This window comes from Xenopus laevis, chromosome 2S (genome assembly GCF_017654675.1).
Source record: "Xenopus laevis strain J_2021 chromosome 2S, Xenopus_laevis_v10.1, whole genome shotgun sequence".
NCBI classification, from domain to species: Eukaryota; Metazoa; Chordata; class Amphibia; order Anura; family Pipidae; genus Xenopus; species Xenopus laevis.
The window spans coordinates 33,464,816-33,484,455 of NC_054374.1; the positions used below are offsets into that span (position 1 = coordinate 33,464,816).

Below are 19,640 nucleotides of genomic sequence, written 5' to 3' on the forward strand. Positions count from 1 at the left end.
CTTGGGAGGTCTTTATTGATTGGTGCAAAGCAAGAGGTCATGACCCTCTCAGAATATCTGAAGTCACCATCATAGAATTTCTACAAGCAGGCATAGAACGCAATTTAAGTATTTCTACGCTTAAAGGACAGGTGACGGCGATTTCAGCACACACTGACTTTCACTGGGCTTCAGGTATCCTATTGAAAAGATTTTTTCAGGGATTGAAAAAACTTTGCCCTATCATCAGATCAGAAGTTCCACCTTGGGACCTATCGTTGGTCTTAAAAGCGTTAATGGAACACCCTTTTGAACCATTAGAGGAAGCATCTTTAAAAAATCTGTGCCTCAAAACAGTATTCTTGTTAGCCATCATATCTGCCAGAAGGGTAGGAGAATTGCAGGCATTATCAATTAAACCGTCTAAGCTATCCTTCTTTCCAGACAAGGTGGTACTCAGAACGGAAGATAGATTCATACCCAAAGTACCATCTAGATTTCATCAGCAACAGGAACTGATCTTACCTGCATTCTATCCGGAACCACAAAATCAACAAGAAGAAAAGCTTCACTACTTGGATGTAGTCAGATGCTTACGGATTTACCTTAAGAAAGTGGCAACTTTCAGAAAAACAGATTACCTTTTGGTGACCATTGGAAGTAATAATTCAGGAAACAGAGCTGCTAAAAGCACGATTGCAAGATGGTTGAAGCAGTGCATCGTAACAGCATATTCATTACAGTCAGCACCTGAACCAGCACCTAAAGCACACTCCATCAGAGGGATGGCAGCTTCCTGACCAGAGCCCAGGTATCGGCAGAAGAAATCTGCAGAGCGGCCACTTGGTCATCTTTTTGCACTTTTTCCAAACATTACAAATTTAATACATATTCTAAGGATCTAGCCTGTTTTGGACATTCAATTTTGGAGGCGGCTACTGCTGAATAAATGTATAATTGCAGTACTTGGTCTATGTTTGTTTTGTCCCTCCCTAAATGCTTAGCTTGTTAAGTCCCTTTGTGTGCCCACTGCCATGTGAAAGGAACAGGAAAACTGAAAATCATATCATACTTACCGAGATTTTCATTTCCTGGACTGGAACATGGCAGTGGGCAGGGGCTTCCCTCCCAGGGGTATTGTAATCAGTCAGAAAGAATGGGCGCCAGAGCTGGGGGAAGTCCTTTTATTCGTCACTTCCTGTGCCTTTCTCACAGCAGGAGGGATTAACCCTTTGTGTGCCCACTGCCATGTTCCAGTCCAGGAAATTAAAATCTCGGTAAGTATGATATGATTTTCGGTTTTCCGTAATTTGGATCTTCATACCTTAAAGGGATCCTGTCATCGGAAAACATGTTTTTTTAAAAATGAATCAGTTAATAGTGCTACTCCAGCAGAATTCTGCACTGAAATCCATTTCTCAAAAGAGCAAACAGATTTTTTTTATATTCAATTTTGAAATCTGACATGGGGCTAGACATTTTGTCAATTTCCCAGCTGCCCCTGGTCATGTGACATGTGCCTGCACTTTAGGAGAGAAATTCTTTCTGGCAGGCTGTTGTTTTTCCTTCTTAGTGTAACTGAATGTATCTCAGTGAGACATGGAATTTTACTATTGAGTGTTGTTCTTAGATCTACCAGGCAGCTGTTATCTTGTGTTAGGGAGCTGATATCTGGTTACCTTCCCATTGTTCTTTTGTTTGGCTGCTGGGGGGGAAAAAGGGTGGTGGTTGATATCACTCCAACTTGCAGAACAGCAAGCAGTAAAGAGTGATTGAAGTTTATCAGAGCACAAGTCACATTACTTGGGGCAGCTGGGAAATTGACAATGTCAATAAATTTCAAAATTGAATATAAAAAAATCTGTTTGCTCTTTTGAGAAATGAATTTCAGTGCAGATTTCTGCTGGAGTAGCACTATTAACTGATTCATTTTGAAAAATGTTTTTTTTTTCCCATGACAGTATCCCTTTAAATCTACTGGAAAATCATGTAAACATTAAACAAAACCATTAGGCTGGTTTTGCCTCCAATAAGGATTAATTATATCTTAGTTTGGATCAAGTACAAGCTACTGTTTTATTATTACAGAGAAAAGGGAAATCATTTTTAAAAATTTGGATTAATTTATTATAATGGAGTCTATGGGGGACAACCTTTCAGTAATTTGGAACTTTCTGGATAACTGGCTTCCAAATAACAGATCCCGTACCTGTACTAAGAAGAAGGAAATGATACTACGAGCAAAACTGAGCAAAGTGCAAATAAAAGTTGTAATTGATATTACGCTCTGTACAAATTGCTATAGGGCCACAACAGGGCCCTGTGATTACGGCCTGATCTATGGGAGGAATCAAGGACAAGGCTTGCCTTCACTTCCAGTGCTTTGCTCCATGTTCCAGATCTTCAAGCCATCATACTGAACAGAACTCTGCTTTCCCTGGGCGCAAGTACTTGTTAGATCAGAGACGGAGCTTAAAGTATTGCTGATGACGTTTATTAGGAGCTAAGAAAAATACAAAGCAATCATTGTGTTGAGGCCAGTTTTAATGAAACGGAATAATAAATGTTTCAGCACATGTATAAATGGCAAGACTTTAAGTTCAGGATCCTATAAATATATAACATTTCATCTGAAGAAGGCGGAGCTTCTAACTTACATTATAAGAGAACTTTGCCCAGCCAGAATCAGAGGGAAAACCATGGAAGAAAAGGGGGTCTCCTGAAGCACGAGTTCTCTCTAATGATTACACTGAACTAAAATGGATGCAGATCTGCTTTCGGTCTGAAAACATTAAGGCATTTTCTTCTTATCCAAACACATGCCAAGTCCTTATGTATTAAAACAAAGTCTAAAGTGGATGATGTTACTGGTGGGACATTAAGAATTGCAGTGCGTCTTCAACCCAGCAGTGAGGAGCAAACATAACCCAGCACCCATTAAAATGCCCTTAAAGTAACAGGTAACATTGACCAGAGGAGGACTGAAGAGATTTAGCTGGCGGATTTGTATTTGATCCAGAGATTTGCTCCTCTGACATCAAACGTGGGATCATTGCGATAAATGTGATTGGCAATTTCTTCTAGTGGAGGTTCAGGGTCGGTGGTAGCAAACTGAGCAGCTTCTTCAATCTCTTTCCGTACTTCCACATCAATTTCCTAGAAAATAGGAAGAGAGAGAGAGAGAGAGAGAGAGAGAGAGAGAGAGAGAGAGAGAGAGAGAGATACAGGTTATTACTTGTTTATTGTAGTTATTATTAATATATTCCATTCTTATAGGAATCAGCACAAAATGCACTCTATAAAGTGATTTGCCAATAGGACCTAGATTATTCTTGATGCTGCCTTGAATTGTATCAAAGTAAATGTATTAAATGTCTGAATCACTGTGCCTGGTACAGTACAGTTGTAATGCACCAAGGCAATTTAAATCTACAGAAATAAGTCAAATCAACTGGACTTGCTGTGTTTTTTTTTTCCTGAAGATGTTTCACCAGTCACCCAACTGGCTTTCTCAATTCAGAATAACTTGTAGATAGGATCTTGCTTCTCTATATATCCTCTGGAATGTTGCTCCAATCAGCTGTTTGATAGTTAGGAAAGGACAAGGTGCTCCAGAATGAATTGCAAATGACTCACCGAGTAATGAAAGTGGTCCGGGTGCACCAGCCTCAGACCCCCATCTTCAGGGAGCTGCATGACCAGGTCCTGTGGATCCGTTGAGTGCCGGTCGGCCCTGCTTTTCTCTTTAGCATAATCTGTTTATCATAATCCACAATGATGTCATTAATTAGGTGTTGATTGTATTAGCAAAATCGGAGCTTTGATGTGTTATTAAACCTTCCAGGGAGAGGTGCCGAAACAGCATTATATGTGGCAGACAATAGACATCACTGTGGATAATGATAAACAGATTATGCTGATTGGAGCAACATTCCAGAGGATATATAGCGAAGCAAGATCCTATGTACAAGTTATTCTGAATTGAGAAAGCCAGTTGGGTGACTGGTGAAAAGTCTTCAGGAAAAACACAGCAAGTCCAGTTGATTTGTCTTATTTCTGTAGATATGGCAATAACAGTAAATGTGTAGCATTACAGAGCATTTGTTTTTCTGATGGGCGTCAGGGACACCCCATTTGGAGCAGGAGAAAAATAAGAAAGCGGCAAATAATTCAAAACTATATAAAAGAAAAAATCATACCCAGTTGAAAAGTTGTTTAGAATTACCGATTCTATAACATACGAAGTGTTACCTTAAAGGTGAACCAGCCCTTTAAAGGAATGGCGAGCACATGCCACATTGGCGCGTTTATAGAACACAAGCAAGAAAAGAAATTTAGAATGGCTAGGCACTTAAAGGAATTATACCCATAAAATTGCCACACTTAATGCATATGTGGTTGACCATCTGCCTGATGCACTTCCTTTGGTTTGTGAGGTTCATGTGAGCCCTGTAAATAACAACTTCTTTACCCAACTGTCAATTCAGGGCTGCCCATTCCACCTCCCCAATTTCTTCCCTTCCCTTACAGGAGCTACTTGCGCCCATTTAATGCAAGAAATAACGTCATATTGCAATTTTCAACTTTGAAAAATAAAATAAGCATTAAAAAGGTGGTTCACCTTTCAGTTAACTTTTAGTATGTTACAGAATGGCTATTTCTTCATTTTTCCACTTTTTAACCCATTTCCTGCCAGCCATTTTGTCCTAGATGCGAACATCTACTGCCAAGCAGTTTTTAGATATTTTGCACTCTTTCACTTTAAGGGCCTTTCCTGGGGCGGTCTTTTAGTTTACCCAGGAAAACAATATATCGTTTTTTTCAGGACAACCTGAACTTTCAAAATATGCAAGAATTTTGGTGTAATTCTACTTCTGTAAAAAAATATAGGCTTCTAAGTGTCCAATAAAATGAAAAAAATCATGTTTCACAAAGAACAATCACATATATCAGAAACATTATTTACTTTATGTATGAGAACACAGCTGATTTGGAAAGGTCTATGTCTCCTGAACACGGCAATACAAAATATATATAGTTTTATGGAGATTTCTCACTTGTATAGATCAAAATCTACAAGCAGTACACTACCAAATTTCCAAAGCACCTCTCCACATAACGACATACTTCTGATTTCAAGGCCAAACTTTCCACTAAAAGTAGGTTTACCCTAGAAAACTACCCATTATTAGAAAGAACAGATTCTGGTGAATCAAAAATGGGTAAACATATCGTTGTACTCTAAACTACCAAGTTGCAATTGTTTCCTAAAGTTATAATGTTTTATAGAAATTGGTGAATTTTTTGAAAAATGACCTCAAAGCTTCCAATCTACAGCATCATATCTCCCACACATCATTAGGTATCAATGTAAAACACCCCAAATATGAAAGCCTGGGGTCCACTGAACAGTTTGATGCCCAATATGAATAGGTGTACCCAAGCACGTGGCATATAGGGGCCCTAAAATGTAGACACCTCATTTGAGCTATCAGTTCTGTAATTCCAGATACTGCAAAATCAACACATTTGCATCGTTTTAGGGTGGGGTAAAAGTAAAAAACAATAAGTTCGCCCCAGAAAACCATATATTTTCGGAAAGTACACATTCCCACGAATCTAAATTGTGTATGCATGTCTTTGTACTACAAAGTACCAAGCCGCAAACCATTCCTAAATTTGGTGATTTTGATGACATTTCCAAAAATCACCTGAAAATTTCTACCCTGCAGCATCATATTACCCACATACTTTTAGGTATCAAGAGAAATCACCCCAAATATGAAAGCCTAGGGTCCTCTGAACAGTTTGATGCCCAATATGTATAGGTGTACCCAAGCACGTGGCATACAGGGGCCCCAAAAGGAAGACCCCCATATGGTCTGTCATTTCAGGTACAGCAAAATCAACACATTTACATCGTTTTGGGTGGGTCAAAAGTAGAAAAAAGTAGGTTCACCCCAGAATCCATATATTTTCGGAAAGTACACATTCCCACAAATCTAAATTGGGTATGGATGTCTTTGTACTCCAAAGTACCAAGTCGCAAGCCTTTCCTAAATTTGGCAATAAAAGCAACGGTTTTTACATTTCTGAAAATCGCCTAAAAATATTGCAATTGGCCGCATTTATCTCACCCAACTTCTTACATACAATTGTAAAACACCATAAATACTGATGCCAAGGGTCTACTGAACAGTTTTATGCCCAATATGCATTGATATCCCAAGGCAGCTGGCATGTGCGGACCCCAAATGTAAATAGTGAATATGAGTTTTCTCTACTGCCGATTCGCCTTCTGTAAACATAGACCCTTGACTTCATATTATGTGCCTCAAGACCCTCCTAACAGCAAAGACCCCCCAAAACCATATGTTTTTGGAAAGTACACATTCTGACGAAAACAACCAAGATAAAGACGTCTTTCTACAGTACCAAACTGCAAAACTTTTCTAAACATAGAGATTTTTACATTTCTGAAAATCGCCTAAAAATGTTGCAGTTTGCCAGATTTATCGCACACAATGTTTTACGTACAAAGAAAAATCACCCCAAATTTGGACATCAGAGGTCTACTGAATAGTTTGATGCCCAATATGCATAGATTTACCAAAGTATATGGTGTGTACGACCCCAAATGAAAAATGTGCATATGAATTTTCACGCTGGCCAACTAAGCTGCTGAAAAGAGAAACCCAACTGTGCGTTATGTGCCGTAAGACTCCCAAACTGTAAAAAGACCCCAGAAAACCATATATTTTTGGAAAGCATATATTCTGACGGATCAATCTAAGTAAAATAATATACCAAAGCACCAAACAGCAAAACTATACTAAAGATACATAAGGAACAATAATGCAGGGATAAAATTGCAATAAAACCACAAAAATTGTGCAAATCAATGAAATAACAAAATAACTGCACCAACAGCGTAATTAGTGGCCAAAATCGATTATCCAATAGTCACGCTGCTGAAATAAACAGTTTTTAGGGGTAAAAAAAACACAAATTGGTGAAATGAAAAAGTAAAAAAAATAAAACGTGTATACATGTGTGTACACTTCCAAGAATTGTGTGACAGTGTATAAGTGTGTATAAGTGTGTATATAAGTCCATATAAGTGTATATAAATGCATATAAGTGCATATAAGTGTAAAATGAAAAATTTTAAAAAAAAACGTTTTTTTTTTGTTTGTTTTTTACACTAAAACATGTGTGTATGTGTGTATAATGTAGGTAGGTGTATGTAAGTGTGTAAAATAAAGGGCACTTACCGTTTTTGGCTGATCTGAGAGCCGGAGAAGAGAGAGAAGCTGTCTGCAGATTCACAGCAAGCAGGAAGTGTGTGGGCGTCGCTGGAACACGAGGTAAGCAGGAGGAAGCAGTGCAGCAAGGCAGACACGCGATTTGCTGTGTCTGCCTCTTTTAGGTCGGCCCTGCGACAATCCTGTCGCAGGACCGACATGACAGCCCCCAGCCTTGTTGCCCAGGGGGCTGTCAATGCTGCTAAACCTCTGCAGAGGCGGCTAAAGCCGCTGATGCAGAGTACAGCATGTTAAACTGCAAGAACGTACAATGTACGTGCTTGGCAGTTAAAGCCCTTGCCTGCCAGAACGTACGGTGTACGTGCTTGGCAGGCAAAGGGTTAAATTATTTGCCTTCTTCGTCTTACTGTTTCCAGATTTCTTTCTAACTGAAAGCTGACCTTATCTAAAAACAAATGGTCTCGAAGGCTACAAAGTAGCCTATTCATATTCCAGTCTCCTATTCCAATCAATGCACGGTTGCTAGGGTAATTTGGACCCTAACAACCAGATTCTGGAAACTACAAACGGGAGAGCTGCTGAATAAAAAGCTAAATAACTCAAAAACCACATGCTAAAAAAAATAAAAACTAATTGTATATTATCTAAGAATATCACTTTGTACATCTAAATAAAACGTAATTTAAAGGTGAACAACCTCTTTATTATGGAGTACCGAGTATTGTAGCATTTGTGAAGTTTATTATATGACAAATGATAGTTACCATGCCTGTATTCAAAAGGGACTGAAGCAATCACACAGAGCAATTAAGGAGTACCTTTAATTCCTCCACATTAGACAGGTTGTTGTGTAACATTCTGTCCTTGAGAAGGGTGATCGGATCACTTTTACTTCTTACTTCCTGAATTTCCTCTCTGGTACGATAACTGGAATTAGGAAGAGAAAATGATAAAGGAAAATAGATTAGAGAGATTGCATTAGGACTAAAAGAACAGAAATGTCACAGTGTTTTTACTTACATTACTTTACCCAAAATACAAATGAAAAAACCCAAAACATAAGTTTTAAAGGGGCAGAACAGATGGGCTAGTTTTTTCTCTGCCTTGAAATGTTAATTCCAGCATCCATACTTCCCTTGCTATGGGAACAATGTTTTAGCTGGTGCCGATTTTCACTATTACATTAGCCTCAATGCTCTCGGACTGAAAAATTCCATTAACAACTCGAGGGAAACTAGACATTCTCAAGATGCTACAATAATATTTTTCTTACCTTACACCAGGATCGCTCATGCTGTGTCCATGATAACGGTAAGTCTGAAGCTCCATTAAAATTGGACCCTGAAAAATAAAGTATTAGGTTTCAAACACCACTACACAGAAAAAAGAGAAGGTCTGGGTTAAAATATTCCAGGATATAATCTCTCACCTTTCCAGATCTGCAGTGATCAGCTGCAAACTTAGTGGCTTCTCGAACACACAGAACATCCATACCATCAACCTATGAAGAGAATTAGTTATTGATACGCTTTGTAGCCCAGAATAAAATGTGGATCACTAGCTACTGGGGAATTGGAGCTCAGCTCTTCTTGCCATTGACAATATGCTTTTCTGATTCTAGGTGCTTTAAATGTTTGTAACTGCTCACTTTACAGGCCTGAATTGGAGCAGCTTCAATTTCCCTACTTCTCTGCTCAAGAAATCACAAAAAAAAATTTTATGAATAAAACAATAGGAAAAAATGTTCAGAACAAACACTACTCTCTGAATTCATGTTAAACATGGGGTATACCACCCTTTAAGGGTCTGGCCACACAGGCAGATTTAGAGAGATTAGTCGCCAGGCGACAAGTCTCCTCTTCTTCGCGATGACTAATCTCCCCGATCTGCCTTCCGCCGGCTAAAATGAAAATCACCTGGGGGCAGGCACTCGAATCGCTTTGTTTTCCGAAGTCGCCCATAATTGCCTCACGAGGAAACTTCGGGCAACTTCGGAAAACGAAGCGCTCAGAGTGCCTGCTCCTAGGTGATTTCCATTTTAGTCGGCGGAAGGCAGATCAGGGAGATTAGTCGCAGAGAAGAAGAGGAGATTTGTCGCCTGGCGACTAATCTCCCCGAATCTGCACGGGTGGCCAGACCCTAAATGGCTCAAGTGTATTTACTACACTGCCGGTGGATGAATGAACAGCCCTAAGTAAACTATGAACACTAATCTGGTAGGATAAATCAGGCTGATCCAATCAAGTGGCAGTGGTGTTTAGACTGGGACCCAATGACCAGCCTAGGGAAGCAGGGACTTGACGGGGATAGGAGAGGGCCACTCCCCGCCCCCTGTGTTAGATGGTGCGCTGTGATTGGCTGAGCGTTCCCGGGTATCGCAGAAGAGGCAGAGCTACGCGTATTACTTACCATTCGGTTCCGGGTCGAGGAAGCAGCAGGACGCAGCATGGAGCCGTCCTTGGACCTCGTGGTGAAGGAGTTCAGAGAGGCGGCGAGACAACGCGGATCCTCGTGGCTCCAGGAGCAGCTCCAGGATCTTCTCCACGGCGTCGAGGACCAGACGACGGCGAGACGACCAACGAGGAGGACCCGTCCACCGCAACGACTCAGCCCAGGTTCGCCGCAAGGATCTTCAGCCGGAGGCGGACGCCGCAGGGAGCAGACGCAGGAGAGACGCACCGTGTCGGGTCCAGTCGGCAGAGGTCGGAGACGCCAGTCGATCGTGGAGGAAGAAGAGGAGCGGCCACATCAAGGCAGGCAAGTACCTCATGGTAGGTCAGGTACCCCAGGGGGCTCTGCTGATGTAGAGGGACACAGGAGCAGCACCACACGGCCGGGTGGGGGGCAATCGGATCCCGCCCCTCCCCCTGGCCCTTCCACAGCCGCCGGTTCAGATGCCGGGCCCGCCACACTTGAGGGAGACGGGTCGGGAGAGGGGCCCAGTACCAGCGGAGCACGGGCTCCTTCCTTAGGCCATACTGCCACGGAAAGGGGAGAAAGTAATGAGCCCCATTCTCCTGGGGCCGCCCGGTCCCAGGAGCGGACCAGGACCTCGGTCACGCCCAAAGTAACACGGGGTAGGGGACCCACAGGCCCGGCCCCTCCCCCCAGGTCCAGCACCACGGGAACACGTAGGCCCGCAAAACCAGGTAAAGGGGCAGCAATACCGTCTCCTCCCCTTGGCTCCCATACCACCAGGAGGCCCATGAGCAGCAGCACACGGGGTGGGGGTGAAATAAGCCCGTCCCCTCCCCATGGGTCCACGGCTTCCAGGAGGCCTAGGAGCATCAGCACACATGGTAGGGAAGTCACACATCAATCCCCATCACCCCGGTCACACGCCGTTAGGAGTCCCAGGGGCATCGACACACGGGGCAGGGGAACCACAAGTCCGTCCCCTTTCCCTGGCTCACGCGCCACCACAACAAGGAACGACAGCCACGGGCCCAGTTCACCTCAGTCTGACAGGTCCAGGAGAGGGCACAGGAGCAACAGGTCACGGGGGTCCAGAAGGGTCACACGACCATCCCCTTCCTCTGGGTCACATTCATCGGGGGACAGTGAGTGCCATCGCCCACACAGGGGCACCAGCCCCCGGCGGGGCAGGGGGTCGACGACACCCGCCACTTCCCCCAGGCACAGCACAGGCAGAGTGGGCATGCATAGTGATATCAGTAAAGGACGACATAGGAAAGCCCATCTTGGTACTGGCCGGGGAAAAAGAGCATCAGTACGGGAATCCCAAACGGATGCCCAGGACCAGTCCAGGGGGGAATCAGTGACCGTTAGGACGTCCACTGTCGGTGGACGGGAAACGCAGCAGAGAGATACGGCCCACGATGTCGGGCCAGGGACTTCAGGCTCAGCCGATACTTTGACCTGGCATCCCACTCGAGGGGTAGGTAACACAAGTCACGGGCGCAGCAGATCCAATAGCGGGAGATCTGGGAACGGCCGGGGGCACCCAGCCAGGTCCAGGAGTAGGTCTTACACCCGAAGGAGATCGAGGGACAGTACTACGGCCCAACATGGGGTCAGGGTAGACAGGAATAGAGTCCACAGGTCCACCACCCCTTCTAGGGCACAGGGTGTTAGGAGCGGGAGGAGGGAGCATTCTCGTTCTTTCATGTCTTCCAGAAACAGTTCAAGTGAATCGGAAGTGGATCAGCCCAGAGCAAGCATGACACGTCGCAGTACGGCACCTAGAAGCAGCTCCCCGGGGAGGAGTGCCAGGTTCCACAGGGGTCGTTCGTCCACCAGACACAGAGGGATCAGCAGGAGCCGCTCACCACAGAGGGACACTGGGATATCACGGAGCCATTCACCAAACAGGTCCGGAAGGGTCATCAGGAGCCGCCTATCGGATACGATTAATCACACCACCGGTAACCGGTCACCTAACGAGTCCCATTCGGGGGCCAGAATGGCGGCCTCGCAACGGCCTGGATCAGTTCACGGAGGTTCATCACGGCTGGCAAGTCTGGTAACGGTCCCTGAGGTTTCTACTGCCACGGGACCAGGAGGTGAGCTCAGGGAATTGATACAAGGGGTGGGACAGGGGGAGGACACCACTACACTTTTGCATGGCTTAAAGCAATTCTTGGCAGGTTGGGAAGGCAAGAGGCCCAGCGCAGCGAGCGGTCCTTCACAAGTTTGGGTCGGGGACAAGGGTACGGCTTCGGCATCGTCGGAAGCGATAGCGAGTCCTGCGGTCGCGGTATGTGTGGATAGTACGGCTGGGGAAAAAAGGGAGACAGAGAGGGAGGCTTTAAGTGGTATAACAGAAACGGCGAGGCAGAATGCCTATGTGGCATTCGCTGGCCCTTTGGGTGTTCATGTGAAACAGGAAATCAAGGAAAAGATTTGGAAAGGTGAGTTTGTGGAATTGTTTTCCCTCCTCCCCTTGGATGAGACAATAGAATTGAAAGATGAGGACAAGAAAGATAGCAAAAAAGAGGAGGAAGAAAAAAAGAAAAGGTACTCCAAACTGCCCAAAACCTTTGGCAACTGGTTAAGGGCGTTTTGTATCTTGGCCAGCATTATCGGGGAAAAGCACCCTGAAAAATGTTCCCCACTGTTCTGTTATGTTGATGGGATTTGGGAAGTATTTAAAGTATACGGCGGCCTTGCCTGGTGGAAATACGATGAGCAGTTTCGACAACGGTTGGCAGCCAACCCTACCATGAGGTGGGACCAGATGGACATTACACTCTGGCTCAAGCTCATGATGGCACAAAAAGCATCCCCCTTTCAGAAGGGGGCCGGGGGGGGCGGCACACACCGCCTCTTCGGCCCCAATTAAGCCCGGCTACTGCTGGCTGTTTAACGACAGCCATTGTAAGTTTGGAAACTCCTGCAAATACAAACACGAGTGTTCAGGCTGCGGGGGGGCACACTCATACATTCGTTGCTTCAAGAAAGGAAAGGGTAACACCAAAGTCAGCGAGCCTTCCAAAGGGGAGGACTCCAGTCAGGCTAAACGCGATGCGGCCGTGGCTCGCCCGCTACGGTAAACGCAAAGAGGCCACATTGTTGGAAACGGGGTTTCGTGATGGGTTCAGGATTCCATTCCGGGACAAAGGGGGAGAGCAGATCCTACGTAATTTAAAGTCAGCCCGAGAATTCCCAGAGGTAGTGCGGAACAAGTTACTTAGAGAAGTCCAGTTGGGTCGGGTGGCGGGTCCATTTCCCAGCCCGCCGCTGATTAATTTGAGGGTTTCCCCACTCGGTGTTGTCCCCAAAAAAGACCCAGGGAAATTTCGTCTTATCCACCACTTGTCATACCCCAAAGGAGGGTCAGTTAACGATGATATTGACAGAGATTTATGTTCAGTTTCGTACACGTCCTTTGACCAAGCCGTGGCAATGGTTCGGGGGGCAGGCCCTGGGGCCCTTATGGCCCGGGCCGACATAGAATCTGCTTTCCGCCTACTTCCTATACACCCTGACTGCCACCATTTGTTAGGTTGCTGGTTTGACGGATCCTTTTTTGTAGACTTGTGTTTACCGATGGGGTGCTCTATTTCCTGTGCCTATTTTGAAGCATTCAGTACGTTTTTAGAATGGGTAGTTCGGAAACAGGCAGGTTTTCACACAGTGGTCCATTATCTTGATGATTTTCTTTGTGTGGGACCAGCAAAGTCGGATGTTTGCTTTCACATACTAACAACGTTACAAGAGGTTGCGGAACACTTTGGGGTTCCTTTGGCCCCCGAGAAAACAGAAGGCCCAGCGACCACTATGCAGTTCTTGGGCTTGGAGGTGGATTCCGTGGCCGGCCAGTGCCGGCTTCCATTAAGCAAGGTTCAGAACTTGAAGGAGGAGGTCAGTAACATTCGGCTGATAAAAAACCCACTTTGCGGCAAGTCCAGTCTTTGCTCGGGAAATTACATTTTGCCTGTCGAGTCATACCAGTGGGCAGGGTTTTCAGTAGAAGGTTGGCACAGGCGACGTCGGGTGCTACCGCACCTTACCACCATGTGCGTCTCAGCAAAGAGGTTCGGGCGGATCTGGAGGTGTGGGACACTTTTTTGAGCGACTTGAACGGTACCGTTTTATTCCAGGCGCCAGAAACCACGGCGCAGGAATTACAGCTTTTTACTGACGCGGCGGGAAGCGTTGGTTTCGGGGCGTACTTTGCCGGACGTTGGTGCGCGCAGAAATGGCCTACGGAGTGGGTTGATTCAGTTTTAGTTCGGAACTTGCCGTTCCTTGAGTTGTTCCCGATAGTGGTAGCATTGTTTATTTGGGAGTCCGAACTCCGTAACAGGAGTATAGTTTTCTTTTCAGATAACATGAGCGTGGTGCACGGGATCAATAGTTGGTCGGCATCCTCCCCACCGGTCCTTCGGTTACTTAGAGTTCTTGTTTTGCGCTGCCTTAATTTGAACATTCGATGCAGGGCGCGCCATGTGGAAGGGGAGAAGAATGTCATTGCCGACGCGCTTTCTCGCTTTCAGTGGGATCGTTTTTGGCAGGTGGCGCCAGATGCGAACAAGGAGGGTTCCTTTTTCCCATGTCATCTTTGGCAGCTCGGGAACGGCAGTTGATGGAGTTGGTGGAGAAGTCGGGGGCGAAATCTACATGGGCAGCCTATAGTAAAGTATGGGCCGAATGGCATCAGATGGAGGCGTGGTCAGGCGGCTTTCACACCGCGGAGGATAGGAAGGCTGCACTCGTTTGTTACGTGGCTTGGCTGGCAGAAACAGGCAAGTCCGTCGCAGTGATCGGAAAGCGCATGGCAGCTTTGGCATTCCTATTTAAATTAGCGGGGCTAGAGGATTCGACTAAGGATTTTTTCATCAAGCAGGCTATCCGAGGCCTTAAAAAGGGAAAGGTTTCTCGGGATGCTCGGCGGCCAATATCCTTTGCTTTGTTAACTAACCTCCAGGCAGTTATGCCGCGTTGCTGTGATTCGGTTTTTGAAACGTTGCTATTCCAAGCGGCATTCGGCCTGGCATTTTTTGGAGCTTTTCGGGTGGGGGAACTGGTGAGCAACAGCAAAAAGTGCCTGGAGGACTAGGTGTAACGGACCTGAGAGTCACCGACTCTTCAGTCCAGGTATGGCTTCGGAAGTCCAAGACTGACGTATGGGGTAAAGGAGTGGAGGTGTTCTTGTACAAACTGGATGGCGGATTGGCTTGTCCGGTGGGGTGCATGACTAGGTACCTCGACGTGAGGCCTAGAATGGGAACTTCCTTGCTTATTCACGAAGATGGGTCCCCACTGTCACGGTTTCAATTTTTAAGTGTGTTACGTAAAGGTTTAAGAGAAATTGGATTGCAGCCGGCCGATTTTGGTACGCATTCCTTCAGAATTGGGGCAGCGACCGAAGCGGCACGGTTAGGTTTAGGTGACACCATGGTCAAAAAGATCGGGAGATGGGAGTCAAAGCGGTTTCGGGGATATATACGGCCAGGGTTGTTGGTCTCAGTTCCATCATGATGTCTCAGTTATACAGCACATATAAAAAAAAAAAAAAACTACTAACATTATACATTCATATCGTCATGCTCATGTTTGTATGTCTAATGTTGTCACACAGTTAATAGTAAATGCCCATGTTTATTTTAACGAAATGTGCTTCTGTCCTTCATTGTGCTGGTTATTGTTACATTTCTTCTTATGGTGGTTTGTTTTAACAGGTGGCACGATTTCAGTGTGGCTGCTTGGTCATTCCTTCATCTACAGGGCCAGACGGCGAGCCGCAGTTAAGTCATCTGGTGCGCAGCTGGGCTTTCCGGAAGGCCAAGTGAAGATACATTGGTTTGGTGTTCCAGGTTTGAGATGGCCTGGGGTATGGGCCACCTTGTTAAACAACGTCAGGTCAGGTCGCCGCCCGGATGTGTTGGTTATACACGCCGGCGGGAATGACATGGGGTTGCGATCTCAAAGGGATTTGGTGTTTCAAATGAAACGGGACATAGAGAAAATTCGGAGTTTGTTCCCGGATTTAGTACTGGTTTGGTCTGAGATGGTGCCGCGTTTGGTTTGGAGGTATGCCAGGGACGGGGAGAAAATGGAAAAAAGTAGGGGCAAGGTCAACAAATTAATGTCCTCCTTTGTCAGAAAGTGCGGGGGAATTGTAGTACGTCATCAAAATCTAGAGGATAAGAGGCCAGATTACTACATTAAGGACGGAGTTCATCTGTCCGGCTTGGGCTTGGATTTTTTCTCCTTGGCCATTATGGAAGGAATTGAACGTGCCTTAGGTCGTTTGAGTGGAGGGCCGTGCCACGCTTAAGGTCTCAAGCGGTCACGCCAGTGGCGGAGGGTTCCTTCACAAGGACCCCCAGGGGAAGTGAAAATGGGGTATTTCACAGCAAGTAGCCTGGTAGCCCGGGTCCTCATGGGAAGGTAGGCAGACCGGTTTAGGGCCCGGGAAAAATGGAGCAGTAACCCACCTGGGCTGTGGCGGCACAGTCACTCCTCTTCTTCCCCCTACACCCTCTTTTCCCCGGGGGGGGGGACGATAATAATAATATGAAGGTTGTAAAGGTTTGTTATACAAACGTTTTTGTTAAAAGTTTTAAAAAAAAAATGTTATACATGTTAAGTGTTATGATCACTTTGTTTAATAAACAACTGCGGCCATCTCTTTCCAAACCAGTGGTGTGTGTGTTATCCTTGGGTTAGGAGGTATGCGGTTGGGTCAAAGGGGAGGGGCGCAGACTCGACGCTGCACCCGTCATGGGACCCAATGACCAGCCTAGGGAAGTAGGGACTTGACGGGGATAGGAGAGGGCCACTCCCCGCCCCCTGTGTTAGATGGTGCGCTGTGATTGGCTGAGCGTTCCCGGGTATCGCAGAAGAGGCAGAGCTACGCGTATTACTTACCATTCGGTTCCGGGTCGAGGAAGCAGCAGGACGCAGCATCCCGCCCACCCTCCCCATTAGATGTGTTTTATGTCGCAGTTGGCGGAGGGTACCTTCACAAGGACCCCCAGGGGAAGTGAAAATGGGGTATTTCACAGCAAGTAGCCTGGTAGCCCGGGTCCTCATGGGAAGGTAGGCAGACCGGTTTAGGGCCCGGGAAAAATGGAGCAGTAACCCACCTGGGCTGTGGCGGCACAGTCACTCCTCTTCTTCCCCCTACACCCTCTTTTCCCCGGGGGGGGGGGACGATAATAATAATATGAAGGTTGTAAAGGTTTGTTATACAAACGTTTTTGTTAAAAGTTTTAAAAAAAAAATGTTATACATGTTAAGTGTTATGATCACTTTGTTTAATAAACAACTGCGGCCATCTCTTTCCAAACCAGTGGTGTGTGTGTTATCCTTGGGTTAGGAGGTATGCGGTTGGGTCAAAGGGGAGGGGCGCAGACTCGACGCTGCACCCGTCATGGAACAGCCCAATTATTTCTCGTCTGACAGCAAGTACCAACCAGGTATTAGGGACACTGTTGTTTAGATCCCAAGCACAGGACAAGGACAATAAGCTGCCAACTCAATTTGCAGGCATCATCAGATCCAGGGAAGACTCTTTGCAGAGTGCCACCCTGAGACAGGCCAGCCGATTCCAACCTACTTGCTCAGTTGTGCCTTCTTCACTAAAAGAGGCGAAATTCTGATTTAATTTCAGCCCTTGAAGTTACCAGAAGCAGCTTTTTGCTGTCTCTAGTAACTTGTAGGCTGCTGCTGCCTGAGTTTCTTAGCTTACCACATGACAGCTCTCCTGATCAGATCAGTATCATAACAAGAAGTCACTAGACCCCTGCAGCTCCACTTCCTTTAGTATCAGTTTAGCGAGTGATTCTGGTATTATAGCTACTAGCATCCCAGTTTTGCAGTGGGTTACAGTTAAGAAGAAAGGGATTATAAGTAGAATCAGTACTTACTCGAAGACCTGGGATGTAGTCTCCTCGTTTGTAATAGTCTGTGCTTGCTGCTGCTCTCTCCACAGAGGTCCCCATGCCGTATCTGTTATTTTCACAAATAAAGATACAGGGCAGCTTCCATAAGGCAGCCATATTGTAGGTTTCAAATATCTGTCCCTGAAATACAAGGAAATAGGGAAAAATCTCAGTAAAAAATGCAATATACAAACTAATTTACTACAGTTACAGAATAGCAATATATATGAAAAAATAGTTGGTAAAAGAAATAATATAAACTGCTATTCTATATATGGTCACCGATCATAATCCAAAGAGTTTAACAACAATGACAGATGGGAGTCCATGGAAAGCCTTTCTTCCTATCAAGGTATCCTTATCCTGAATAGTGACTGAACCATGTAAAGCAATTTAAATGCAGCAATTAGGCACAATCGTAGGGAAATGCCTTCTGCAAACAGATTAAAAAAAAAAGAATCAAGAATGGAAAAATATTTACGGAATATCCCGTATGGGTTTGTAAAAATGGAAACAGCTGGTAACATCAGCTCCTGCTCATATACATAAATATATATATATATATATATATATATATATATATATATATATATATATATATATATATATATATATATATTCAGTAAAAAAGGTCCGCACTCTCAGGACTTAAAAATTAAATAATGTTTTATTAACAAAAGACTAACGTTTCGGCCTCTCTGAGGCCTTTCTCAAAGTAACAACAGACAATGAAAAATGCATTAAATACCCATGATGGCGGGAAAAGTTAATTGGCTGACATGCCATCCTTATCATCACAATGCATCCAATAGCATAACTCAAAATACATCAATACTAAACATAAAGAAATACTAAGAAATACTAAGAAATACAGATAATCATATCACTGTTAGATATACATCTTTAATATTCAATTCCTCAATTAAACCTATAAAACCCGTCTGACCCACGTCTAGCTCAGGAAGCAGCCAATTTCTTATCTATCATCAGTAGAAAAAAATCAATCAATAAACCATGTAGCACGCACCCTCTATCAATTTAACAGTATAACATTATTGATTATCCTACTAACTAGTATCTATTCAAATTGCTGATTCCTTGTGCCCAATAGCAAGGGACCAAGTTAAATTCAACCATTGACATCTCAGCATCAAATAGATGATATAAAACAAACATCCCCATAGCGAGTGTAGTCCCACATTAAACCCATACACCACCAATTAGCCCATCTTCACACTATTCACCCATTTAGACAGTAGGGCCATATTAAGTGATATTATCAAAATGTGTAAATTGTGGCTGAACCATCCAGGACCCATCACTAACAGAGATAAAATGTACTATAATGTGACAGAAAACATAAAAACAACACTATTTAAAAACAATTCAGATATAACTATTCCGGAGTACCCTCCACTAGAAATCTAACCTTAATGTACGTATAGTTCAGCTCAGATTTAAAAGCAACAGATATGACCCATGTGCCCCCCCCCTCAAGTCACTGATTGGTTACTGCCTGGTAACCAGTCAGTGGAAACCAAGAGAGTTGAAAAGCAGGAAGTAGTGTTCTGGCTATTATGTTACACACCCAGTCACTCCAGCCTTTATACATTACATTTTTGCCTAACTATATTAGAAACATTTTTTATTTTGCACCGCCTATCTATTTACCCAGTTTTTAATTTTTACACAATTCCTTAGAACAAAGATTTTATTTAGGAACTTAGTCTTGTTTTATTGTATGTCCATGAGCATCTGTTTTTAACAGAACTGAAACGTGATCACGGGCACAATATGTTATGAGAAACCAAATAACTCTCCCGCTCAGAATCATGTCAGGGTGCACCAGAGGGTTATCCCAGAATTCCCCAATAATAGAAAAATCTGCTCTACCAAAATTAGCTTCAGAAGAAGTGGCTACATATAGCTGAAAAAAAAATAAACTTAAAAGGTGATGCTTAACTTGATAAACTTTATAATATATTGTTAGCGGCAAACATTAAAGGAGAACTAAACCCTTAAAAATTAATAGGACTAGAAATGC

The 19,640-nt window shown here is 44.5% G+C and overlaps 1 protein-coding gene across 1 annotated transcript in view; it reads right to left on the reverse strand.

Moving 5' to 3' along the window:
* Positions 1-2,505: 2,505 nt before the first annotated feature.
* Positions 2,506-19,640, reverse strand: part of LOC121400749 (pyruvate dehydrogenase E1 component subunit alpha, somatic form, mitochondrial-like) — a 30,424-nt gene continuing 13,289 nt past the window's right edge. Inside the window, exons 6-10 of the mRNA XM_041584705.1 lie at positions 17,582-17,793; positions 8,674-8,745; positions 8,518-8,585; positions 8,063-8,171; positions 2,506-3,135 (exon numbers count right to left, since the gene is read on the reverse strand). Coding sequence (XP_041440639.1) covers positions 2,971-3,135; positions 8,063-8,171; positions 8,518-8,585; positions 8,674-8,745; positions 17,582-17,793 — 626 coding nt within the window. The 3' untranslated portion in view covers positions 2,506-2,970. The remainder of the gene's footprint in view (positions 3,136-8,062; positions 8,172-8,517; positions 8,586-8,673; positions 8,746-17,581; positions 17,794-19,640) is intronic.